The 26018-nt window shown below is 34.7% G+C and overlaps 1 protein-coding gene across 1 annotated transcript in view; it reads left to right on the top strand.

Moving 5' to 3' along the window:
• The window catches only part of LOC129738067 (limbic system-associated membrane protein), a 335222-nt gene that overhangs the window by 118782 nt on the left and 190422 nt on the right, over nucleotides 1-26018 (top strand). The window contains exon 3 of the mRNA XM_055729249.1: nucleotides 25602-25802. Within this exon, the coding sequence (XP_055585224.1) occupies nucleotides 25602-25802 (201 nt within the window). The remainder of the gene's footprint in view (nucleotides 1-25601; nucleotides 25803-26018) is intronic.

Raw genomic sequence — 26018 nt, forward strand, 5'->3', positions numbered from 1 at the left:
ACAAAGGTTTCTATTGATATAAGTTTTATATGAAGTTCATAATAGTTCAAATGACTTAAATAGATTTTACTTTTGTGGTGTCAAAATGACACCCAAAGTCGGAAAAGGAAGTTTTTTTTGTCCAGGCTTCCAGAATTCGTCCAAAAAAAAAGTGACACCCAAATGCGGATGAGGGTTAAGCAGAATACTGATTTAATCAAAATATTACATAAAATAGTTGTACAAAAACCATATACACATGAGTAGACCTCTGTTTTCTATACATTGGAGTAATCTTTTTGTTGAAATTTCCTTCCATTTTTGAGAAATTGATTTTATTATAACTGTTGTCAAAATTGCCGAACCTCAAACCGTGCGGATATTTATGTTTAGGTAAAATTTCTGTTTTTGGCAATACTTACGTATAATATTATTGGAAATGCTAGAATTTGAGAACATCATACGACAAGGCTGAAGTTTTATAAAAATCTATGTCTTTTATAACTTTACGGAATAAACAAAATTTAGGGGTTGCCATCATATGGTGGAATTTCATTCCTAGATAAATTTTATCAAATCTGTTTTGAAATCTTCGATTTACGTTCAAGATGTTAATAAGAGCTTAGATTTGAAGTTGTAAAGCTAAAAATCATATATTTATTTATTTTAAACCTGTTATTTTTAAGCGGCATTTTACAAACATGATGGGGGCATACAAAAACACTCTCTTATTCCACTTTCCCATCATTATGAAACCAACAAAAAAGCTTAAATTTGTTTTACTTCTAAGGTTCATTTGAATAAGAAACGAAAACCATCAATTTTTTTGTATTGAGCTTCTTTACGTATAATTTTTAAAAGTCAAAATATTACATCAAAAGGCATCAAAACCTTGATTGAATTTTTAAATTTTTTGAGTTGGTTTATTCAAAACATTCTTTCTTGCCTTATATTCAAAGCGTATCACCCTTTAAATGCATTGATTAGATATGTTGTCATGTTAGCCATTTCGTCAAACGGCCGTAGGCGCATTTAACCCGATACGCCCATTTAGGAAACCTTTCCCCTACAAGAAGGTAGTGACTCCAAATCGCGATGATAAACAAAATACGACGGCCAAAGCGCGATCCCGGAGGCTGTACACGACGTTGCTGACGAAGTTTGACTGCGTGGTAATGGACGACGAAACCTACGTCAAAGCCGACTACAGCCGAGCTTCCGGGACAGGAGTGTTATACTGGCAAAAGGAAGGGGAAAAGTAGCAGATATTTTCAAGCAAATGAAACTGTCAAAGTTCACGAAGAAATATCTGGTTTGGCAAGCCATCTGTAATGTGGCTTGAAAAGCAGCATTTTCATAGCTTCCGGGACTGTCAACCAATAAATTAACGTGAAAGAGTGTTTGAATAAACGTCTGCGGCCTTTCTTGAAGAAACTCGGTTGTTCCGTACTGTTTTGGCATCTTGCCTTTACCGTTAAAAGGCCATGGAGTGGTACGCCGCCAACAACGTGCAGGTGGTTCCCAAGAACAAGAACACTCCCAACACGCCAGAGCTCCGCCCAATTGAGAAATACTGGGCTATTGTCAAGCGGAATCTAAAGAAGACCAAAAAACTGCTAAGGACGAGCAGCAGTTCAAGGCAAACTGGCTTTCTGCGGCGAAGAAGGTGGACAAGGTGGCTGTACAAGATCTGATGGCAGGGGTTAAGCGAAAGGCCCTGCAATTCGGATTTGGAAAAGCGGAAGCCTAACTGAATATTTTTCCTGAATTTTATACTAATTAAACTTGAAAAAGAAATTTAATTTGATTTTTTAAATCGATTTACACGCGTTTTCCTTTGACCAAATTTTGACCGTATCACCCTTTACATGGGATGGAATCTTCGGCTTTTCCTTTCCCGATGCGCGTCCGTTTCCTTCCATTAACCTGTACATGATTTGTATGTGTATGTTCGAAATTTGATGCGCGTCATGTGCGCGAGTATTTACGATGATTTGTTGCTTTTCCGATGGGAATTATTAAGCCCTGGACCAGACGGCATATCTTATGAGTTTTATTTGATTCATTTTGAAACTCTTATAAGGATGATTTGCTGAAGGTGTTGAATGATTATCATGATGGTTCACTTATTCCTCCGAAAGAATTCACTGCTGGTTTAATAATACGCATACCAAAATCAAAGGATGCTAGAACATTGGACCAGTTTAGACTCATATCAATGCTGAACACGGATTAAAAACTATTAACAAAAATCTTGGCGAATCGATTATGTTCAATAGCAAAAAAGCTTCTTGACCGCGGACAAATAGCTTTTACGGAAAATCAATCTTGTTCAGTAAATTTATAGAAAATCCGCTCCATTGTTGCAAAAGCATGAGAGTCCAAGAAGTGTAAAGCTTTTTTGTTAAGCACAGATCTCGTAAAAGCTTTTGATAAAGTGAATCAAAACTTTTTGTAAAACGTTCTAGATTTCTAGATTCCTGTTCAATTCGTTCAATGCCTGAAAAATCTATATGCCTCAGCTTATTCACGAGGTCTTTTGATGGATTCTTAACTCAAGAGATTTAAATAAACAGCTCTGTTCGACAAGGCTGTCCACTCAGTATGGTGCTGTTTGTTCTATACATTGAGCCCTTGATTCGAAAAAATTGACAACAGTATTTATGGTATTTTGATTTCTGGAAAATTCTTACGAGTGTTGGCTTACGCAGACGACTTGGTGATTGTAATCAGGAATGATGCTGGATATGATTTGGTTCTACACATCTTCAACACCTATGCGGAGTTGTCATGCATAAAAATAAACAAGAAAAAATCTGCATACATTAGATTTAACAACGCTACATGTGGTACCCAACAGTTTAGAGAGGAATCAGAACTTAAAATCCTTGGTGTTATCATAACATAAGCATTGTTTATAAAAGGTGCGATATATGGAGGAAAAAATAGTGATGCTCAAGATACAGTACTGATCAACATTTCCAGGAAAAAATGTTTAAATCGAAACTCTCACGAGTGGCTAGAAAACAGGTCAGTATATGAAACAAAATTTCCCCCTGACAACTATGAGTTCACAGTACTGTTATTTTGTTGATGAACTGAAAACAGTGCCAAAAATAGAGCAGAGTTTCCCAGAAATCGATTGGATTAATATTATTGGTCCAAAGCTACAGTTTTATCCCTAGTGATGTCAAGGCACAGTTGTTTCTACCGTACAACGATCTAGATGTTACAAAGAAAAAGTTGTATGATTATAATATAGGAAGATTGACCAACAACTTTTGTGATTATTGCCAAGATATTGAATCTAATACACACATGATGAAACATTGTACAAAGTCCATCGAAGTTTCTAGTTGGTTGAAATACCAACCGATCCCGAAAACCGAAAATAAATGAGGAAAACAAGCAACAGAAAGCCGGCATTTGGTTAGTGGCAAAAGTAACATCTTTTACACTGAAGAATAACAAAAATCCCAATTTGTACGTTTTACAAAAAGAAATAGAAGATAGTATTTAGATGGAATAATATTAATGCATTTATAGGACATATTGGAACTTGGTTGAATTTAGGATAGTTAGACGTAAGATGTGTTAGTAGTAAATTAATACAATAAAGGTATTGTAATTAAAAAAAATGTAGGATGAGGTCTTTCAGGAAAAAAACATCAAAGTAAAATCTTCCTTGTAAATAAGTTTTGACAATAGGCATTTAAAAGTTAAGTCAAATTTAGTGTCCATTTCGTATGGGAGCCCTCCTTTTATTCCATTTTCACGAGGAAACGGCATTGATAACAGCATGTGCCCATACTGCCCTAAAGTACTCAACAGAGTTTCATTTCAATGAAAAAATCGTGAAAAAGAAAATCCACCGGAAAAAAGACGTCGAACAGCTTGAACTTTTCCGTCCCTAGCTTTCCACTGCTATGGTGACTGCACTTTGGAAGCATTTTTTTAGCATAATTTTAATTTAAAAGTTTCGCTTCTGGTAGCTGCCGAGTGAATGAGAGACAACGCCTTTGTCGAACGCGGGTTTTTTTATCGCTCTCTTTGCTTCTGTCAGTTCCGCGGACTAATGTGACTTCGAGTTGGCTGGCAGCGAATGTGAGTGTTAGGAACCAAAAGAATGGAAAAATTTCAAGGAAAATTCAATTTTTCAGGATGTGTTGTGCCGAGCAAGTTTTTTCCCTAACGACACCTTAATGGACGATACTTCCGGGATAGAAGTCAACGGTATTAACAATGGCGCTCGACGATTTAATTGAAAGGGTGTTCCTAATTTGAACTCTATTATCTTAGAGTTTAAAACATTTGGAAGTTTATTATTGCGCTTTTGTTTAACTTTTATTTAATAAAAAATCAAAAATATTTAAAAATTCATTAGGTCTTCAAGTGTTTAATTTTTTTTAAATACATAAAAAAAATCTTAACATGATAACGTAAAAGCTGCGATTCCAATCCTTGCGACCCACATTCTGCCCAGCTTTCAAACATCAAAAGATTTCTTCCGACAGAAACGGAAAAACAACAGTTTGTGTCCAAGCGTACGTGTTTGCGGCAGAGGATCCGACCCATTTGCCGGTCGCCCGGTTGGTTCCGAAATGGACAATCTGTTTGGTCAAATTTTCACTTTGCAGTAACCAAAAGTGAAAAACATCAACAGCAACAACAAAAAACTGTCGAAACAGGGGCGCAGATTTTAGCATGGGTACGTGCCAGGTTTTTCCGGGTTGCAACGGCGTTTTTTGCGTCTTCTGGTTGAGGCTCTAGGAATCTACATGTAGTTCAAGGGTCTGTGTTTGTTTGTCAGTTTGACCTGGCTGGCTCACATCTCTGAGCTTTAAGCCAGCTGGAACTCGTTCCGGTTTATCTCTGTTTTTTTTCTCAACTGAACCCGAAAGGACGAGGAAATGAGCAAAAAATAGAAAGACCAACTCCGAGCGTTTGAATCTGCTTTTTGAGCTGACACCGCATTTGTGTAACTGTGCTTATTCAATTTCCACATAAGCTGTAATTTTTTTTAAATTGTTGTTTTAGCCTTACTCAGGAATGCATTCACTGGACAATTAATTAACGTAATTTTTGTTTGAGTTCTTGGATCTTACCTTGACGTATGTAGGACTCGAACGACTAAGTCAATTTGGGGTCGTTTTTGAATTTCTCAAACCCTGGGGTCTAGAAAGCTTCGTTTTGGTCCAAAACTCATCCATGATTTTTTGCAGAATTTTTAAGTAACGTTTACATGAGTAAATTTGGACTTTTATGTTTGTATGGAAAAATTGAATATGTTGTACTGAAAAATCAACATCATTTTTGTTTCTTCTGTGGAATCGAGCCAGCTGAAGCTTTTTGTGCCAATTTATCAATTTACTATAGAAAATTTTCCGCTGAACAACTTTATTGAAGACTGTAACTTCGTATCTTATTAGATAGAAAAGTTATTAGCTGTTCAACAGGGGCATGTCTTTACGCATTGATAAACAATAAATTCAATTGACATCACTGCTGGCTGCCTAGCGAGGTATTGCATGACTACTTTTCATTCAATACTTCGCGTACTCCAGCAGTGATGTCAAATGAATTTATTGTTTATCAATGCGAAAGGAAATGCCCATGTTGAACAGCTATTAACTATTTTGTCTAATAAGATACGAAGTTACGGTCTTCGACAAAGTTATTCAGCGGAAAATTTTATTTAAAGATTTTAAAAATTGGCAAAAAAAAACATTAGCTGGCTCGGTTCCACAGAAGCAATAAAAATGATGTTGATTTTTCAGTACAACATATTCAATTTTCACATACAAACTTAAAAGTTCAAATTTACTCATGTAAACGTTACTTAAAAGTTCTGCAAAAAATCATGGATGAATTTTGAACCAAAACGAAGCTTTCTAGACCCCAGGGTTTGAGAAATTCAAAAATGACCCCGTGTATCTCAAAAACTATTCGTTTTATCAAAATACTTTCTATGAAGGAAATGAAGGTAATCTTATAATAATTCATGAAAAAATTTAAAAAAAAAATATTTATCGTTTTTTGTAAGAAAAATTTCTATTTCATTCTTGATACCTCTCATTGGCATTGGAGCATTAGAACTTGCAAAAAAAAAACATTTGTGATTAGATTTGAATGACTTATAACTAGGCAACACTTGCAGCTTATTGGAGAAAAAAATTTTGACATATCAGCGATCTACACTTAGTTTTTTGCTTATTCAAAGTTAAAAATGCTAGTATGAAACTTGACTTCCCTATTGACCCTTTACCATAGTTTCCGATCATGTGCTTCATTCCAATGCTTGATTTGAACTTTGTGGACATTTTTGACAGTGTTTGCATACTTCCCCACCACTCACACACAGTAATTCTTTGAATAATCAACTGTTTTGAAAGCTATCAATTTGATAATGACGAATTTTAAAGAAAACTGGGCAAAATATTTTTTTTCCTTTTTTTCTTACATCGTTAATATCTCAAAAAAACGCGTAGATTTAAAATTTTGACATAAATAGGTCTGATAGTACTTTTTACAGGCAGCAAAATGCTGTCAAAGTTTTGAATGTCCCATTAGTGAGCTATTAACAAGACAAAGTGTCCCATTTCTAAAAGAACTAAGCTTTAGATTACGCATAATCGCTCGCGGGATAGTTTTGATCCCTCTGGCAATTTGAGTTACCTCTCTGACAACAAATGTTAACTGGTGGTCGCTACGATCTTTGATAAGGCGAATCCGAGCCTGACCATTTCCTATTCATAGTTGCTAATCCTAGTCCTGACCTTAAGACCCAGTGAACATTTTGGTTTGTATATTTCAGTTGTTTCTGAGATATACAAACTTTTGTACAATCTGAAAAAGTTGTATACAATATTCTATATGAGCCTGTACGTCCCAAAGTGGAGGCAATATACGGACCAAATTTTGCTTACCTTGAAAATATAAAACTTTGTATTGCGTTTACAACAACTTGATAGCAACATTGCTTTGCATAAAATCTTAGGATTGTACAACTTACAACTTTCTATTGCCTGCCCTACAACTTGATTTCAATTTCCTTTTGCAGGTAGCCTGAGGTTTGTACAACTTTCTTCGCCATTTAATACAATTTATTGTTACTGTATCCCAAAGCAATTATATTTTCCCTTATAACGATTTTATTATGAATCGCCATGAACATTAATACAATAGAATTTAATGCTTACTGCGAAAAAAAATTGAACCATATACAACTTTATGTGTCTCTTTTCCCTCAGTCTCGAACTCACAACGTTCCGATCCCTGTCCTTCGATACTTCCTCGGCGCCATTTCATGTTGATACAAACATGCAAATTGTTCGTGTACAGTTGAGAGTGCCGTTTAAAAATCAGTTGATCGTATAAAATACCACTGACTGCATCATTTCGGACTCCAAATCTATTTATAGATGCCGTTTTTTCAAATACAACTTTAACCTATCTCATAGACGATTCTATAACAATTAATAATTGTATTCTGCGCTGTGCGATCTTAGCTAGCTATTTACTGCACTGTTAAACAATTCGACAATCCGCAGATTGTTTAAATACCATTATACGATGTTCTTACAATTACTGTACGACCTTTCATGGAAATAATATGTCATCATAGATCGCAAGCATGAAGGATTGCTTAATTGTACAGAGGGATATAATATTGAGCTCTACACAATTCTACTGCAATTCAAAACAACTTTAGTGATCTTTCTATAGGATTAACAAAATATTGTCGTATATAATGAAATATACAAACCATAAACGATAAAATATAACTTGGTTTAGCTAGAACAAGATGTTTAACACTAAACTTACCGACATTTTGTATATACCCATTCATACCGCGAGCGGTCAAATGACGATTTACACTGTTTTCGCTAAAACTTTTTGTTTCTCAACCGATTTCTTTATTATTTATATATATATATATATATATATATATATATATATATATATATATATATATATATATATATATATATATATATATATATATATATATATATATATATATATATATATATATATATATATATATATATATATATATATATATATATATATATATATATATATATATATATATATATATATATATATATATATATATATATATATATATATATATATATATATATATATATATATATCCTATATTCCTAGATCATTTGTACAGCACAAAGTAATGAATGACGCCCAGATTGATATTTTGCCGATCAAATCAATACAATTTAAACGATTTAAAAAAAAATAAAACTATTTTAAGTTCAGCAGAAATTGTTGTCTGAAAAATTTGAATTTAGTACTGATGCATATGAAATAAGGGTATGACTCTTTGCGGACGTTAGAAAAATTGAAAGTGGGAAGATTTACATACAATTGCGTAATCCAATACGCTTTAAAGGTATTGATATTTGATTCATATCAAAAGCAGAAAAAATAATAAGATGTTTTTGATCGAAATAGATCGGAATCATTTTTTAACATGCACAAATGTACTAAACTGATGATGTATCAAGCGCCTTTAAAATTTTTAAAACAACATAAAAATCTATGCAAATTAAAAAAACTCACGAACAAGAGCCTGTCCTTTAAAATAGATTAAATAGAATTGATGTATTTAATGGCCGAACGAGATAACTTTTTGATTTTTGCAAGCATTAGTGAGAGTTTTCAATAAAATAAACCACTTTTCCATAACAATAAAAGTGGGGATATGCATTTTCTGAAATAATTTTCAATTAAGAATGTATACTAGAGCAAGTGCAAACGTTCATCATTTACAAAAAAATGTATAAGTTATTTCCTCATTTTTAAATTGTTGGCCCCAAATAAACAATCTGACTAAATAAACTCAAGGTAAATCAAAGTCTTTTGGCTAAACAGCTTTCAGTGAAATTAAAGTACGAAACATTAATTTATTCCAGAGAGAATCTGCAGATTCATTAATGAAAGTAGATAAACAAAAACAAATATTGAATTCTTTTTAAAGTCTTTTCACTGACGCATCTGAAAAAGAGCTATGGGTTTTCACTTGCCCTAATAAATGGGACAAATAAATATTTAGATATTTCTTTCTGCCAACATAACTGAAATTGTTATTAAAATATTCATTTTTTAAAGACAATATGAAATTTGAACTGTGGTGATATCCAATTGCACTATCCCCGGTGTTTCTTTATTTGAAATTAAGAATTACAATAAAAAAGGCACTTAATTTTTATTAGGTTTTGAGTGATGTTGTCGTAACAAATTTTCAGAAATTTAAATGAACTCATGAAACCATCGTAGCCTGAACAGATTATTTATTTTCGATCTATTTAATTTTTGAAAATCTGCTTTTCAGTTAAATGTTATTGAATCTGGAAAATATCACATAATCTTAAATGATATCGCAGATCATTACCAACAATGTTCAGGAAATTTTGGAATAAGAACATCATTTGCTTAAAACAAAATAAAAAAGTAATTTGCAGTATACAAAATCACCAGATTTCATGCCATGAAAAGTGCTGTTTGGGAACACTTCAAGTTGAAATGTGTCATGGTTATAAGTTTAGAATGTGGTGAAATTTTTTTAAACATGATTTTGGTGAAAATATAGATACTAATTTAAACTGCTTCTAAGGGTGGGTATGATGAACAAAAAACTGTTTAAAAACGGTTAATAAAAAATCTCCTCTCATGTTTTTTTATTTCTTCAGCTCCAAAAAATATACCATCCAAAACTATTTGGGAGCTGAAAGCGCTGCGTTAGACATAATATTAGGCAAATACTCCAAAAAATGTCCCGATTTTCAAAATTCTATTTCCATCAAGTTTCATATGCAATAAATTCCAAAAAATGAGAAACTTTTTATTTCGAATAAAAACCTTAATGTGAACTTGAACAAAGCAGAATAAATCAACTAAATGTTATACAATAAATGAAACATACATATTATCAACATGCAATTATTCATGGAACAAGTTACAAAAAGTGGAATTTCTAAGCACGGGGCATGGCATTACATCGAGTGCTGAAAAAAGTTGAAATTGCAACGAGAACCTGATACCTGATCATTTGGCGATTTACAAAAAATCCGAATTAAAGAAAAGTATATAAAAAGTATTCATGTAAGATACATGTTAGATTTATTGAAGGTTATTTTTTGATGATTTAAGTAAAGAACCGTAGAATTGAGTTAAAATTCTAAGGTTTTATTTCGATAGAATTTAGCGCGACATTTCGAGTAAACGGAAAGGAAGAAAAAGTAAAAAAAAACTAGAACATGTTCATAAAAGCGAAAGGATTAACAATTCAATATTTAATGCTTTTTTAAAATTAATCAGCGAGGAAAAAATGGAAAATGAACGCCAAGTTTAACACGGTAAGACGAAGTTTACCGGGTCTGCTAGTATATATATATAATATTTGCATGAAATTTCTCAATTGGGCTTATTTATAATAGTTTCAAACTGTAAAAACACGATTTTTTACATGTTTTACTGCTTAAAACTAATATAATTGAGCCAAATTGAAAAATTTTATGCTAATATAAGGTTATACATCAATTTTGAATAATTTTAAATAAAAATTTGAAATAAAAAAGTGACAAAAAAAACCGTTCGATTTTGGCAACATTCGATTTTGGCAACATAAAATTTTCGGGCGTGTTGCCAAAAACGAACGGGGTCTGTATGACCCATTCCAAGCACCCCTCAACTGGAGAACCGATTTTTATTTTTCATTATCCAAAAATAAATTACATAGCGTTAGAAAGGTTATTTCTTGAGAGTCATTTTCTATTAAAAGATTTTCAGCTACCTTTTTGCCTTTCTTTCAGAAAGGTATAGTTATCGGTCGATTTGTGAGATCCTTAATTATGGGTCTTAGATATACCTTTATAGGTACCTATCGAATCAGCTCGACGAGTTCAGACGATGTCAGTGTATTTGTATGTATTGGTGTGAATTTTTGTAAACTTTGTCACTACGTTTTTGCGAAACTGGGCAGTACAATAAAAATGATTTTTGTCTTAAAAAATTTGATTTTTTTCCCTCTTCAATGTATAAAAGAAAAAAAAAAAAACAAAATAGTTTGAAAAATAAATTTTCATAGTAATTATCATCAAATCATCACTCCAAAAAACGTATCCATTTGGCTTGCCAGCATTTTCTAACAATCACTCATGAAGATGATCGAAAACATGGAGCGATAAGCGCTGGGTACGCTTTCACTCCGTGTAATTCCCCATAAGGAAAACAGAGGGCGCTTCCAATCGAACGATAATTATGAGTTTATTGACAAATAGATGTCAGTAAACAAAATGTCATAATTTATACATTATCAGTATACGTAGAAAATATTTAAATATATACCAGTCCACCCTAAGGCGAACAGGAGCCAAAAATTTAATTTCGGGACTGTTACCCAAAACTAATGTTCATGCAAAGGGATTGCAACACGAGGTACAACCCCAAATTCCAATGACTCAAGCCGAAGGACTAGACCCTCACATCGCATATTTCTATAGTGATGGTAAGTCCCGTCTCGCCCAACGATAGATTCTCAAGCATAGATTGCTCTGAGAAGGGGAAAACGACACGGGAGGGAACGCGGACGATGTATGCACACCATCTCATCTTCTCACGTGCCGTTCGTGCTCAGGGAGCTTTTTCTAAGCACGAACGACAGGAGAGAATTTCGCCCGTGGAAGCAAATTGAATCCAATAGGACAAATGCTACTGAATCCTCTCGAGCTTTAAGCTCTCGGGCTTGGTTTTTTTTGTTCCCTTTTCTCTTCCTCTCTCCAGATCTAACGTTGCGCGATGAAAACTTTTCGTTCGCATCGAAAAACCTGTGCAATTGTTGCGTTGTTGTTGTTGGGGTTGGTGTCTAGAAAAAACAAGGACGGCTTGGAAGTCAATCCGAACTTTCACTTGTTGGAGCCAGTGGAAAATAACAACCAAACAGTAGCGCCACCAAGCCCTCCATAGTAGAGTTTGAAGCATTTGGTTTTTTTTTTGGAACATGCATATAAAGCTAAAAAGCTAATAATAATATTCGACAAAGTTGAATGAAGAAACAGATAAAACTATCAGAATCAACCATTTTGGCCAGGTTGACAAAAAGAAAAATGACAAAATTGACAAAATTGACAAAATTAAAAAAAAAAATGACAAAATAGACCAAATTGACGAAATTGACAAACTTGACTGACTTGACATAATTCACTGAGTGTGACAAAAATGGCAAAATTGACAAAGTTGACAAAATCATGAAAATTGACAAAATTTATAAAATTGACAAAATCGAGAAAATTGACAAAATCGAGAAAATTTGCAAAATTGACCAAGTTGACGATGACAAAATCGACAAAATTCACTAAATTGACAAAACTGACAAAATTGATAAAATTGACAAAATTGATAGTACTGACAGAATTGACTAAATTGACTAAGACAAAATCGACTAAATTCACTATATCCACAAAATTCATAAATTGACAAGATTGATTAAACTGGCAAAATTGACAAAATTGACCAAATTGACAAAATTGACAAAATTGAAGAGATTGACAAATTGACAAAATCTTAGAAAATTGAAAAAATTGTTAAAATTGGCCAAATTGACAATCAGAAAATCGACAAAATTCACTAAATTGACAAAATTGACAAAACTGACAAAATTGACACAACTGGCAAAATTGACAAATTTGACAAAAGTGACAAATTTGACAAAATTGACAAAATTGAAAAATTTGGCAATTGAAAAAATGGCAAACTTACATAATTAAAAACATTGCGATTTCAAAATTTTCAAAATTTTTGATTTTCAAAATTTATTCTACCGATTTTCTACGTTTCGGTTTCGTATTTTACTCTAGCAATTGAAATTTTATCCAATAATTTTATCTATGTATCCATTACTTGAGAGGTTGGATTATTTGAAATACATGGTCATGCATCATTTTTCAAATTGTATTCTTAATTTTTATACCCCTTCCATTTTGAAGTTACCATATGCTATAACTCCAAAAAGAGTAAATTGAGTTAGATTATAATGTCATAGAAACGAAATTTTACAAGATATTCCAGAATCTAGTCATTCAAAAATCTCCAATTAAAAACTTCAAATTTTTATTTCCTAAATTCTTTTTGGATTTACTGCGTATGAAATTCATTAATCATAATTCATTTTGTGACATATGTACCCAAATATAATTTACAGGCTGTAAGAAAGGCTCTAATCCACTGTTAAGTGTATTAAATCGGGTTTTTTAGAATTGAGTATGTTAACGTTGAAATTTAAAAATTTTAGTACGAAATTAAATTGATTTTCGCAAATATTCTTTATTTATAACATAACTTTGTCAAAAATCTAGCTATGTCAAAAAAAATTACTGCAAAATGATGGTAGAAAAGCCATCTTTTAAGCATGATATAAGATAAATAACAGTCACTGCAAGTTTACGCTCTAGAATCGCTGATAAAGGTATCTATTTTTAAGCGTTGTGACGTCACGAAAATTCTACTGTTTTTAAATTTATGATTTACTGAAACTTCACATATTGTCGAAAATTGGAGGTCTCTTCAATTTTTTTGAGTGGAATTTAATGCAATTTTCAGATTGGTTTAGCATGTTGTGAGTTGCACCCGGGTGAAGAATGCGTTGTGACGTCACGAAAATTTATTTACTTTTTTTCGAAAACGTTCAAGACTTTTTACTTCAACACTATGATAGTATTTCTTCAATACAAGTTCAACACAACAATGTGCTTCAATAAACGAATTCTTTTATCAAGTTTTTAAAGAAATTAAAATATTTTTTTTGCATTAACTCAGTTGTTTTTAAACATTTCTAATAAAACATATAAAACAGCGCTTGAAAACGCTTGATTCAAGAATAAACAAACTATCAAACAAATGAAATCCTCATCGATTTTGTAGAAAAAATATTTGTAAATCATAAAGCAGGTAGTTATCTGTGATTTGAACAAAAATCTTGCAAAAGATCAAGTTCTTCATATATCTATGTTAGAATGAAAAACACCGCTAGTAGCTTCTATTTCTTTCTGGCTTTGTTCAAACAAAATAAGATCCATGAAATAAATGTAATGAGATTCAAATAATCTTTGTACATGGTAAACTTAATAGATTAACTTTTTTATTAAAAAATTCATAAGATTTTCATAGAAAATTAATTAATAAAATTATTTTAATTATTTTAATAAAAAACTGCCCTTATTGAAATTTTCACCTCAAAGAATGTCACTAGAAAATCCAAATCGAACCCCGTGTTCACATAAAATCTCACTAAAAGATTTTGAACAGAATTACAAAATTAAATAAATTTAAATATGTACTAGCACAAGGTCTCAGACAAAATTTGGGTCAGATTTTTCTAAGAAAAGGGGTTGTGCAACGCACCTGAAGTTTGTATGGAATTATGTAGATTTTGTTCGGCATAATGAAAGTTTTGTGAATGACTATAATTAAAACAAATCAGCCGATAGGGAAATTGGTGTATAACTTGGTTTTCATTTCCTTCCAAACCCAATTTCTCATAATTCCATACAAATTTTAGGCTCATTGTGCCCTCTATTTTCTTGGGCCAATCCCCAAATTTGGCACTGGACTTTGTGTTAGGCCTAGGATCTATTTTAGCTTGAAACTTATAAGATTTTCATTAGATGGCTGATTAAGGCACTCTAGTGTCGATTAACTATCTTTGAAAAGATAGAAGGCTTTGAAATTATCATTTATTTTTCCTTTCCTTTGCAATTAAAGATTAAAAAGATTCAAAAACACATTTCAACGCTTTTACGAATAAATATTTCCTAGTTTTAGTTTTGTCCTAAATTATATTCACATGATCGCACAAAAAAACTTCGAATAAAATTGATGTAAGCAGTGTTGAAAACCTTATCTGCTTATATGGGCCTTTGAGGTTGAATTTCTTTTAATTTTTGGGAATAAATGGATCGATTTCATCACCAAATCACATTATTTATTCAGTTTTTAAGCATTTTAAGTAAATTAAGCATTCAATCAAAGATTAAACATTGATTTATTTCATGTAGCTAACCATAAAATTTCGTGACGTCACAACGCTTTGCAAAACCCTGCTTTAAAAAAATGGTGCGTTGTGACGTCACGAAACTGAATCGCTCTAAAATGAATTGAAATCAAAATTTGAAAAAAATCAAAAACAGCGATTTGTTGGTTGTAATAAATCGATACTTTCCTAAAATTTTCATAAATATATATATATATTATATTTTTGTCAAGCATTGCACTGCCAATGTAGTTGCATCACTAGAACCGATATGAAATTTTCTTTCTTTTGCATATAATTTTTTTGCCTAAACCTTACGATAACATACTCAAAATCCAGTGCTAATCTGAATTTAGGTGTAGGAATTGTATCAAAAATCCGAATCGATGAAATGTTTGAAAAACAGCTACCTTTGAAAATTCGTAATAAATTATGTTTTTCGTATTTTAAAAAATCAAAAGATGCCAAAATGTGACAAATTACGTCAACTTTCCAATTCAATTTTTGACATATTTCTACTGTAACAGGAACAGCTTTGACGGTTGATTGATTGAAAAGTACGGGTTTTACACAACTTTTTTACATTTTTTGTGGCCATGATCTTAAAAAAAATTGATAAAAATTTCCGTATGTGCAACATATAGCTTCTAACTTCAGCTTTCTTATGCACTAAGTGAAATTTTTTTCGAGCACTGATGAACAGATTTATAGCAATTTTCCTGAAGTATGTTTTTTCATAAAAAAAATTCTTGGACTTAACATAGCTTTAAAATAATTGATTGTAGCTGAAAATTGTCTGAAAAACATATTTGAGCCACATCATAGGCTTTTCAAAACTATAAATTTTAAAGAAATCGGTTGAGAAACAAAAAAGTTTTAGCGAAAACAGTGTAAACCGTCATTTGACCGCTCGCGGTATGAATAGGTATACCACATGCGTTATTCAAAAACCACAACACTTAGAAACATTTTAAAAACGCAAAAATACTTGCATTTTGCAAATAAAAATAGTCCTGTCGTTAAATTTGCGAAGAAAAAAATAATATAAGCTGTAATCATCATTCAAAGTTCAAAAACCGTCATTTGACCGCCTCCGGTACGTTTAGTGTTTAATAATTTCAATTTAAACTGGATGCTTATACAATCTACAATGAATCAACGGATTTTTTAAGCGTTGCCTGTGTTTTTGCAAACGCCGACTGTATGTGCCACTTTTTCATTTTTATAAATTTTTTCTTAATTAAAACTGCCTTCATTTTTTCAACAAAATTCGTCAAGGATTTCCAATTTTTGCAATTGTTGACATAAGATGATTACGATATTTCTAAGCATAGGAATTGCATTATTAACAATTATTTAACGATTAAGTTTATCTCAATAAGCAACTTTGAATGACATGTATGAATAGATTGCCTGAATTCCATTATGCGATTTTCTCACAATTACTGTACGACCTTTCATGGAAATAATATGTCATCATAGATCGCAAGCATGAAAGATGGCCTAATTATACAGTGGGATTAAATATTGAGCTTTACACAATTCTACTGCGATTCAAAACAACTTTGATTATCTTTCTATGCGATTAATAAAATATTATCGTATATAATGAACTATTCAAACCATAAAGATAAATATAACTTGGTTTAGCTACAACAAGATGTTTATACAATTCCAATTTCAACTGGATGCTTATACAATCTACAATGAACACTGCTTTACGATTTCTGGTTATCTGGGGAAGGTTTCTCAGAGCCTTTTTTATTCCACTCAGAAACAGATTATGGCAACTCAGAATTACGAATAGGTTACTCGAAATCCGAACAAAGCCCCACAAAGACGGTAATCGTCAATCAAAAACAGGATTTGGTCACTAAGATCCAGCATAAGGCCACTTTTAATACAATGATTAGACAACTTTGAGCCGAAATTCGATCAATCAAATCCAAGTCTGGCAGTTCAGAACAGAGGTGCCAGGTTTCTTGATTTTCGGGACCGTCCTAATTTGAAAAAAAATTTATTATTGTCCTCATTTTTGAAAGTTGGACCTAAAAATGTCCTGAATTGACCTGAGTTTCAAAAGAATATCAGAATTTAAATCAAATTAGTAGTAAAACTATCAGAACATCGAACAAATCTTTATTTAAAATAGTTGAACCGATGGTGATCTTCGGTTCAGATGATATTTAGGGGCAAACTGTATAAGACGCACCAGCGGGGTAAAATGGCCCATGCCATTCTTTCTCAATAATACACTAACCCATGGCTTCGAATGGTGTTTTTCTTCATTTTTAATGTAGCAAACGAGCTTTTCCATCATTTTTAGATGAAAAGTTCACAAAAACGAATTTAATTCTCAGAAACAGAAGGATTAATGGTTTCTGTGTGAAACTTGTTATTCTTTATGGTTAACATATAAGGTTTTATGGTAAACCAGTCTGCGCTATCTGATCAAACTGCAGCTGTTCGTTTTAACACTCTTATGCACTTTCCAATGACTATAAATATTTTGTTATATTTCACTTACTTCCCACAAATTTTAATTAAAACTAATCATATCAAAATTGAAGTAGAATGCCCGCAAGACCAAGTGATGTACGCTCAAACTTTGAATGCTGTTAGCTTTTGAAAAAAACCAAATATCAAAACAAAATGTCTTTCTTTTTATTTGCTGACTCCCAAATTACGATAAGAATGCATAATTATAACAAATTTCGTCCTAGTTTGAGTTAAAAAGGTGCACCAATATTCGACTCGAAAAAATTATCTGAGGCCATATTTGCCGCGAAATCAGCCAAGAAGTTGAATTACGTCGCCTACCTGAAGGCGTTTTACCTATAAGGATATAAAAAAGTGAATTTTGAAAAGCTAAATTTTCGGAAAATTCAGCAATAATAAATGATTTTTTGCCAAAGTAGGGTTAGTTTACAAAAAAACGATGAATATTTTATTAAAAATTTGATGTCTCAATTACTATATTCCGTATAATCATTGTTCCATTTCTCATCACCCTTTCGGTATGGTGCGTTCTGTCCACAAGTTTTGGCGTTGTACCCCGCGGCTTGATTTCTGGCTGTTTAAGATTTTTACAAAAATACAATAAAAATCGTGTTTTTATCATATTATTTCTTTTTGATAAGACGTAAATTTGATCCCTGAATCGTCGTGAACTTTCAATTTGGTTCATAAATGATGGGTATTGCTGTAAATAGCGATTATGCTTAACTGGTGCGGCTTGTACAGTTTTCTCCTAGATGGTTTTTTTTCTATATGAACCGCCTGTCAGTCAACATACTGCTGACTTCCGTTGCATAAGTTAAGGCGTTTTCAGCACCTTTTAACGCCATTATTTATGCAATCTAAGTAGAGCTGCTTATTATTCCCATGAATCTAGAGGAGTCCTGAGAAATTCGGATTTTTTTCTTCTCTGTGTTCTGATTTTTGAAAAAAAAAAACACCTGGCACCCCTGGTTCAGAGCCAGATTAGAACACTCATAAAAAGGATCATCACACATAACCGAAGTTGATCAAGGCAACTCAGAGCCAATAATGATCTCTCAGAATCTCAAAATGGTCACTCGAAATAGAGATTAGATATCTTTTATCTGATAATCGTCACTCAGAACTAAGATTTGGTCACACAGATCCAGAATTAGACCACTTTGAGCATGAATGAGACCACACAGACCCAAGGTTAGACCATTTTAAGATCTAAGAAGCCGCTAAGAATCGAAAATAACCACTAGAGATATGATAGTTAGATAACTCTGATTTAGAATAAGCTCTCGCAGAGCCAAAATAAGACCACTTCAAGTCGAGTATGGTGGCTCAAAACCTGGATTAAGCCGTCGCTCAGTCAGCAGAGAAAGATTATATAGAACAAAAATTAGACCATTCATAGTACAGAATCATCTCGTAGAACCGAGACACTCAGAACCTAGATTAGGCACCTTTGGGGCCAACCATTCGCGGTTAAGTCGCTTAAGTCTTATCCGGACCAGAACAAGTTACTCATTATTTTACCACTCAGAGCCAAATAACGGTCACTCAGAATCATAAATAGGTCATTCGAAAATTGGAAATGATCTCTTATATACGATAATCGTCACTTAGAACCAAGAGTGTGGCGGAGGGTTTCTTTTTGAATTCCCTATGAGGAGGAGTGTACCGATTAGTTTTTTTTTTAACTTTTCAGGGACTTACTCTACCAGATCTGCGTCAATCCTTGCTCGGCCGTAGGTGGATCTCAAAATCGGAACGTGAGATGTGCATTGTAGATCTACGGTAACAATTTGGTTAGATGTGCTTCTGTCGGAAAATAACCTACCCGCTTTCTTTTCTGCTTCCGGAGGGATCATTTGGCACAAATCTTATGCGCACCCACGCTGTCCCGCTTTTCCCGGAACGTGAGCTGTAAAACCGGGTTTTTTCTTCTTTTTTCCCCCTGCAGGCCGTGCTGGTTTGTGTTAGTATTTTTCCGATCAGGAGTGAGATCGGTATCTGTTGTACTCCTCATGTAACTTAGTTGACTGATGGGTTTTATTAAAAAATCATGATGCCATTCGCTCACATCGTTTCGAAAGTTTTATGACTAATGTATAGTAAAACTCCAAGCAACCAAAAGTCGCATTTTTACTTAAAATGGAACTCCGAAGTTCACATTTGGCTGAAAAAATGTTTTACGCGAACTTCAGGTAACTCTTGTCGCGTAAAAGTTACTCAGGAACTTCCATCGCCATTTGAAAGGTTAAACTATCGATAACGTAACTTCTAAGCGCGTTTAATGGAACTTCTTTCAAGAAGGTCGATAACGTTCGCGTTACATTCTAAAACGCACCATTAAGATACTTGAAGGTGTTTTAAAGAACCTATATGGGAATTTTAAGCGACATGTCAAAAATGTCTTTCAAGAAGGTCGATAACGTTCGCGTAACATTCTAAAACGCACCATTAAGATACTTGAAAGTATTTTAAAGAACCTTTATGGGAATTTTAAGCGACATGTCATAAATGTCTGTCAATTTCTTGTCATGGTATTTGTTTTGTTTATATCTGTACTGATATTTACAAATGAAATTCAAGATTTTTTCGAATTTTTCCCATAAATGTTAAGATATTCGAATAAATTTTTTGATGATGCGAATTTTTGTTATTATTGAAATTGTTTACTGAAAGTCCTTCAAACGAAATAAGGTACAATCTATTGACCAACCTATTCAATTATCTCAAATGACAGTTTAATACTAATTACTACAGTGGCAATGAACTATTGCAGGGTTTGTCGAGAGGCTGGTGAGTTTCATTGCAACCTAGAGAGCAGCGGTTCAATCCTCTAGGCGTAAGCAGCATTTGTAATCAAAACAATATAATTAAAACCATTAAGATAGACCATGATAGACCGGCAACCTAAGAATCTGACATCTGGTTGTCAGAGCAATCTGTCAATCGGATTTTTTTTTTCGGCGCGTAGAAGTTTTTTGACATTTTCTAAGAAGATGAATAGCGTTTTCTACAGCCACCTAAACGAACTTGAAAGTAGCTTTAAGAACTTAAATTTTGGGCTGATTAGCATTCTCTTCAGACACAAACGAGAGCTGATTAAGCTTCTATGGAACCTTTTCAAGAGAATTCTTGTTGCTTGGGACTTATATGTAGCACCAGGATGAGTTCACGCATAGCCGAGAAGCCGGAATAATGACACTTGAATTGATACAATACTTAGGCTACTCAAAATCTGAAATAACCACTCAAATTAAATATAATGCCACTCTCCTTTTATGTTAAGGCCTCGAGGAGCTACGAATGGCCACTCAGACCCAGCATTCACTGAAGACTCAGCGCGAGATTTGGGCCAGTTGAATCCCATTCCAAAGAATGGACTTATCAGATGCAGTACTAGGCCTCTCGAAGTTGAGAATCAAGGAATCACTCAGAACCGAATAAAGTTCACTCATAGTAGAATAGTCAGTCAGATCTAGGATCGGATCTGTCAGAGCTAAAATTATCACCTCCGGGTCAGGATTAGGCTATATTGAACCGGAAATGGCCTTCTGAGGAGAGGATTAGGGCTTTGAGTACTGAAACTGGGCCATACGATACCAACAAAAATCCCGGTAGTCTATTTTTGTTTCTTTCTATTCGCAGTTTCTTTCTCAACACCTGTCAAATATTTCCAAAATTATATTTCGAAGAAACGCTTAGCTCTCATCAGGGGCTTTATCTAGTGAGCTGCCTCAAAAAAAAAACCTATTCACAATTAAAAAAAAAACACAGATAAATATAATATCTTTTCGGCTCACCTTCACTTCCGAGAAAGAAAACAACAAAATTAAAACGGGATAACACCGGCCCAAAATTGCTAATTACTTGAAAAATTTGACATTTATCGTCCCGGTTTCACGGCGTCGTTGTCGCGTTCAGCAAGCTAATAAATTATTGCGTACTTCCACCTGACTGGTTTTCTTTTTTGTTTGTTTTTTTCATGGTTTCTGTTTGGTTTCGGGACCTTTTCAAAAGATGCGAACATTTTACATAATCTCGAGGGCGGCTTTCCGTTAGATCATTCTTCGCTCGGACGCGGTTTCCGCGGAAACGGAAACGGGATTTTTTTTTTAAATTTACCTACCACCGGTTCTGTCTAAGAAAAACCCATTTGACCTTTTTTGATTGCTTTAAGCCACGGCAACAGCAACTGAAATTGTTAAAATTAATTCTTTTTTTCCTACTTTCTTGAGGAAGCCTGGGGTTTGAACGAAGGTTTTTTTTTCACTTGATTGATTTGCAACACAATGGAATTTATTTCTGATCCATCTAACCAATTATGGGAAAAAGAGAGAATTATACCATTCATGAATCTAATCGCTGTGCAGGAATAAATTTTCTCAAACAAATGTTTTTCTTTCTCCTGTTTCTAAGAGCCTCTCAATGGCCATTGTTGAGAAAGTTGCATGATTAATTGACCGTTCACGGAACACAATCGCGGGACTACGTCAGATTTATAATGTTAACGCACTGGAACGGTTCTTGAACCTCTTGAAGGGATAGGGGATGAAGAAACCGGAAACCAACAACCGTAACGCGGCATTAGCTCCATATGGCATCTCGATGCTGGACCCAGTCAAAAGCTCAACGAAAGATATACGATACGATGCCTATTAGCCAAAAGAAAACAGTGCTCGTAAAAATTATCCTTACCCACCTCTGGTTCATTTTCCGTTGTATTTTCTAAACGTTGACCAGGACAAAAGTCTCAAACGAATATGGGTTGGAAAATCATAAATTCACATAAAACAGCACTGTTACCGGACTTGGTCCTAATATGTTGTTTGCTATTGTTGGGCAGCTCGCATACACCGGGAATTGTCCGGCATATCGACCACTTCAGGAGGTTTCATTTCAGATGTTACACTCCCCCTTGAGAAATTCTTCTAGGCCCGATTCATGCCAGTCGGTTGGGTGGGGAAAAAGAAACCTTGACAGAGAATGTACGAGTCTCAAAGTACAGTACCAGCGGCTGTGAATAATAAACCTGGCTATTTATCATTACGGGATCATTAATAATAAAAATATACCTACTTGAAGAGCGGGCGTTTACCCGGGGCTGAAGAGGGCACGGAAAAGCTGCGATTAAGGAAAATAGCACAAAATATCTGTTCCATTATGTTAAGATACAAAGTTGACCATTTGAATTTGAAAAATTGATGGTGGTGTTTGGAACCAAAACGTGAGATGTGAAACATGGGACGATAGACGTCAGACGTAAGACCGTAGAAGTGATGCGTTATACCTTAGACTTGAGACGTTAGACATTAGAAGTTAGACACGAAACGTTAAACGAGATAAGTTAGACGTTAGAAGATAATCGTTAAACGTTACACGTTAAACGTTAAACGTTTATCGTTAAACGTTGAACGTTAAACGTTAAACGTTAAACGTTAAACGTAAAACGTTAAACGTTAAACGTTAAACGTTAAACGTAAAACGTTAAACGTTAAACGTTAAACGTTAAACGTTAAACGTTAAACGTTAATCGTTAAACTTTAAACGTTTAACGTTAAACGTTAAACGTTAAACGTTAATCGTTAAACGTTAAACGTTAAACGTTAAACGTCAATCGTCAATCGTCAAACGTCAAGCATTAAACGTTAAACGTTTAACGTTAAACGTTAAACGTTAAACGTCAATTGTCAAACGTCAAGCGTTAAACGTTAAACGTTAAACGTTAAACGTTAAACGATAATCGTTAAACGTCAAACGACAAACGTCAAGCGTTAAACGTTAAACGCCAAACATCAAACGTCAAACGTCAAACGTCAAGCGTTAAACGTTAAACGTCAAGTTTAACGTTTGACGTTTAACGTTTTACTCTTGAACGTTTAACGTTAAACTTTAAACTTAAAACGTTGAATGTCGAACGTTGAACGTTAAACGTTGAACGTTAAACGTTAAGCTTTCAACATTAAACGTTAACGTGAAGCGTGTGACATTAGATGTTGCATGTGACACGCAAGATGTTGCACTTGATACATAAGATGTGTGACGTAAGACGTGAGACGTGAGTCGTGAGATGTGACTCGCAAGATGTTGCGCAGGAGGCGTGAGAGGTGAGACGTAAAACCTGAGACGTGAAAAGTGAAACATGAGACGTGAGACGTGAGACGTGATACATAAGATGTTAGTTGTGTGACAAAAGACGTGAGACGTGATTCGTGAGACATTAACGTTACACGCTAGATGTTGCACAGGAGGCGTGAGAGGAGAGACGTAAAACCTGAGACGTGAGACGTGAGTCGTTAGACGTGAGACGGGAGACGTGAGACGTGAGACGTGAGACGTGAGACGTGAGACGTGAGACGTGAGACGTGAGACGTGAGACGTGAGTCGTGAGACGTGAGACGTGAGACGTGAGACGTGAGACGTGAGACGTGAGACGTGAGACGTGAGACGTAAGACGTGAGACGTGAGACGTGAGACTTGAGACGTGAGACGTAAGTCGTGAGACGTGAGACGTGAGACGTGAGACGTGAGACGTGAGACGTGAGACGTGAGACGTGAGACGTGAGACGTGAGACGTGAGACGTGAGACGTGAGACGTGAGACGTGAGACGTGAGACGTGAGACGTGAGACGTGAGACGTGAGACGTGAGACGTGAGACGTGAGACGTGAGACGTGAGACGTGAGACGTGAGACGTGAGACGTGAGACGTGAGACGTGAGACGTGAGACGTGAGACGTGAGACGTGAGACGTGAGACGTGAGACGTGAGACGTGAGACGAGAGATGTGGAGCATTGGATGTGAGGCGTGAGACATTCGACTTTTAAAGTGACACGTGAGAAGTCTGAAGTGAGACGTTAAACGCCTGGAATGAGACGTGAGACGTGAGAGGTGAAGCATTAGATGTGACGCGTGAGACATTCGACATTTGAAGTGAGACGTGAGACGTCTGAAGTGAGACATTAAACGCCTGGAGTGAGACGTGAGATGTGCGACATGAGACGCGCGAAATGGGAGGTGGTTCCTGATGCGGCTGAACGGTTTGCAGCCCTCTTCGGGTTATGTGTCGTTACAGTTTCTGATCTGATACTCGCGGAGAAAAGTGGGGTGATGTCTGTTTCAGGAATCACCCGAGGCGTTTCGTAAGATTCAGCACGTTTATTGTGACTGTTTTCTAAAAATATTAGATATGGATTGCACTTTTTATCAAAAAATTGCCATATTTTTTCCGGACTGTGACTGTTTTCTAAAAATATTAGATATGGATTGCACTTTTTATCAAAAAATTACCATATTTTTTTCCGGACAAATGTTTAATTGAACAATCTTCAAACGGGATTATTTTGCTCTTCAACCTCACTCCACTTCAAAGAAAAAACGTAGTACCAATTTACTCTTTTTGAAGGATTTCCGTTAGCAAAACAAAAATCCTGAGAACTGTTGGAATCGAGTTGGCCGACGGTCATCGAGAAGCAACAAAAATGTGAATAATAAATTAAAAGAAATATATCTTGAATGCACGCAACAAAACAACACGATTTCGGCCGAGACCCATCAAGAAACACGGAATTACAAGATTCCGGGTGTAGTTGTGGGTTCCGCGATATGCCTCATTCTACCCATTCCGGTCCGGTTTCGTGTCCGGTGTTTTTTTTTTTGGTTTTCATTTGTTTTTTTTTTCGAGAATCAAATGTCTCATCGCAATTTGCCGGAATGTGCGATTTTGCGACCCCAGAACAAAATTATGACTCCCGTGTCGACTGACGGTCGGTCGTCGGCCAGGCCGCTGAGTTTGCTCATTCCGTGCGTTTTATTGTCGATTTTGTTCGTTTGGATTCCGGCACCTGGTCAGTGATACGGGCGTTGATTTATGGATTTCGAGATACCTTTGCCTTGAGGAGAGAAATTTGTCTTTCGACAAATTTTTGAATGCTGAAGAATATCCACGACGACTAGAATTGTGGAAATTCAAGTAAATCCTTATCAAACCGATTATCGAAAATTTTTTTAAGATATTTTTTTCTTTAAAATCTCATAAAACTATTAAATTTTATTTCTTTTTTTCATTCGGCTTTCAGGAACTCTGGTGCTACTCTGGCGGAGGGGCACCAACGTGCTGACGGCGTCCCAGCTCATGGTGACCCGGGACGAGCGAGTCCGGCTGGTCAATGGGTACAATCTGGAAATCTCGGAGCTGGAACCGCAGGATGCCGGCGATTACGTGTGCCAGATCAGCGACAAGATCAACAAGGACCAGGTGCACACGGTGGAAATTTTGGGTGAGTGGAGCTGTTATGATTTTGAAATTTTCAATCGGAACCAAAGATCCCATTTGCCTTCCTGACTTTGTCATCGACGAAACCGAAAAAAAAACTATTTAGTTGGAGAACCTAGAAGCGCAACATTAAGGATTGATACATTGTAAAATTTCAGCTCATTTGGTAAACTCTTAGATGCCGCTCTTGTTTGTGTGGGGACATTAGTGTTGAAAGCGA

This window comes from Uranotaenia lowii, chromosome 1, assembly GCF_029784155.1.
Source record: "Uranotaenia lowii strain MFRU-FL chromosome 1, ASM2978415v1, whole genome shotgun sequence".
NCBI lineage: Eukaryota > Metazoa > Arthropoda > Insecta > Diptera > Culicidae > Uranotaenia > Uranotaenia lowii.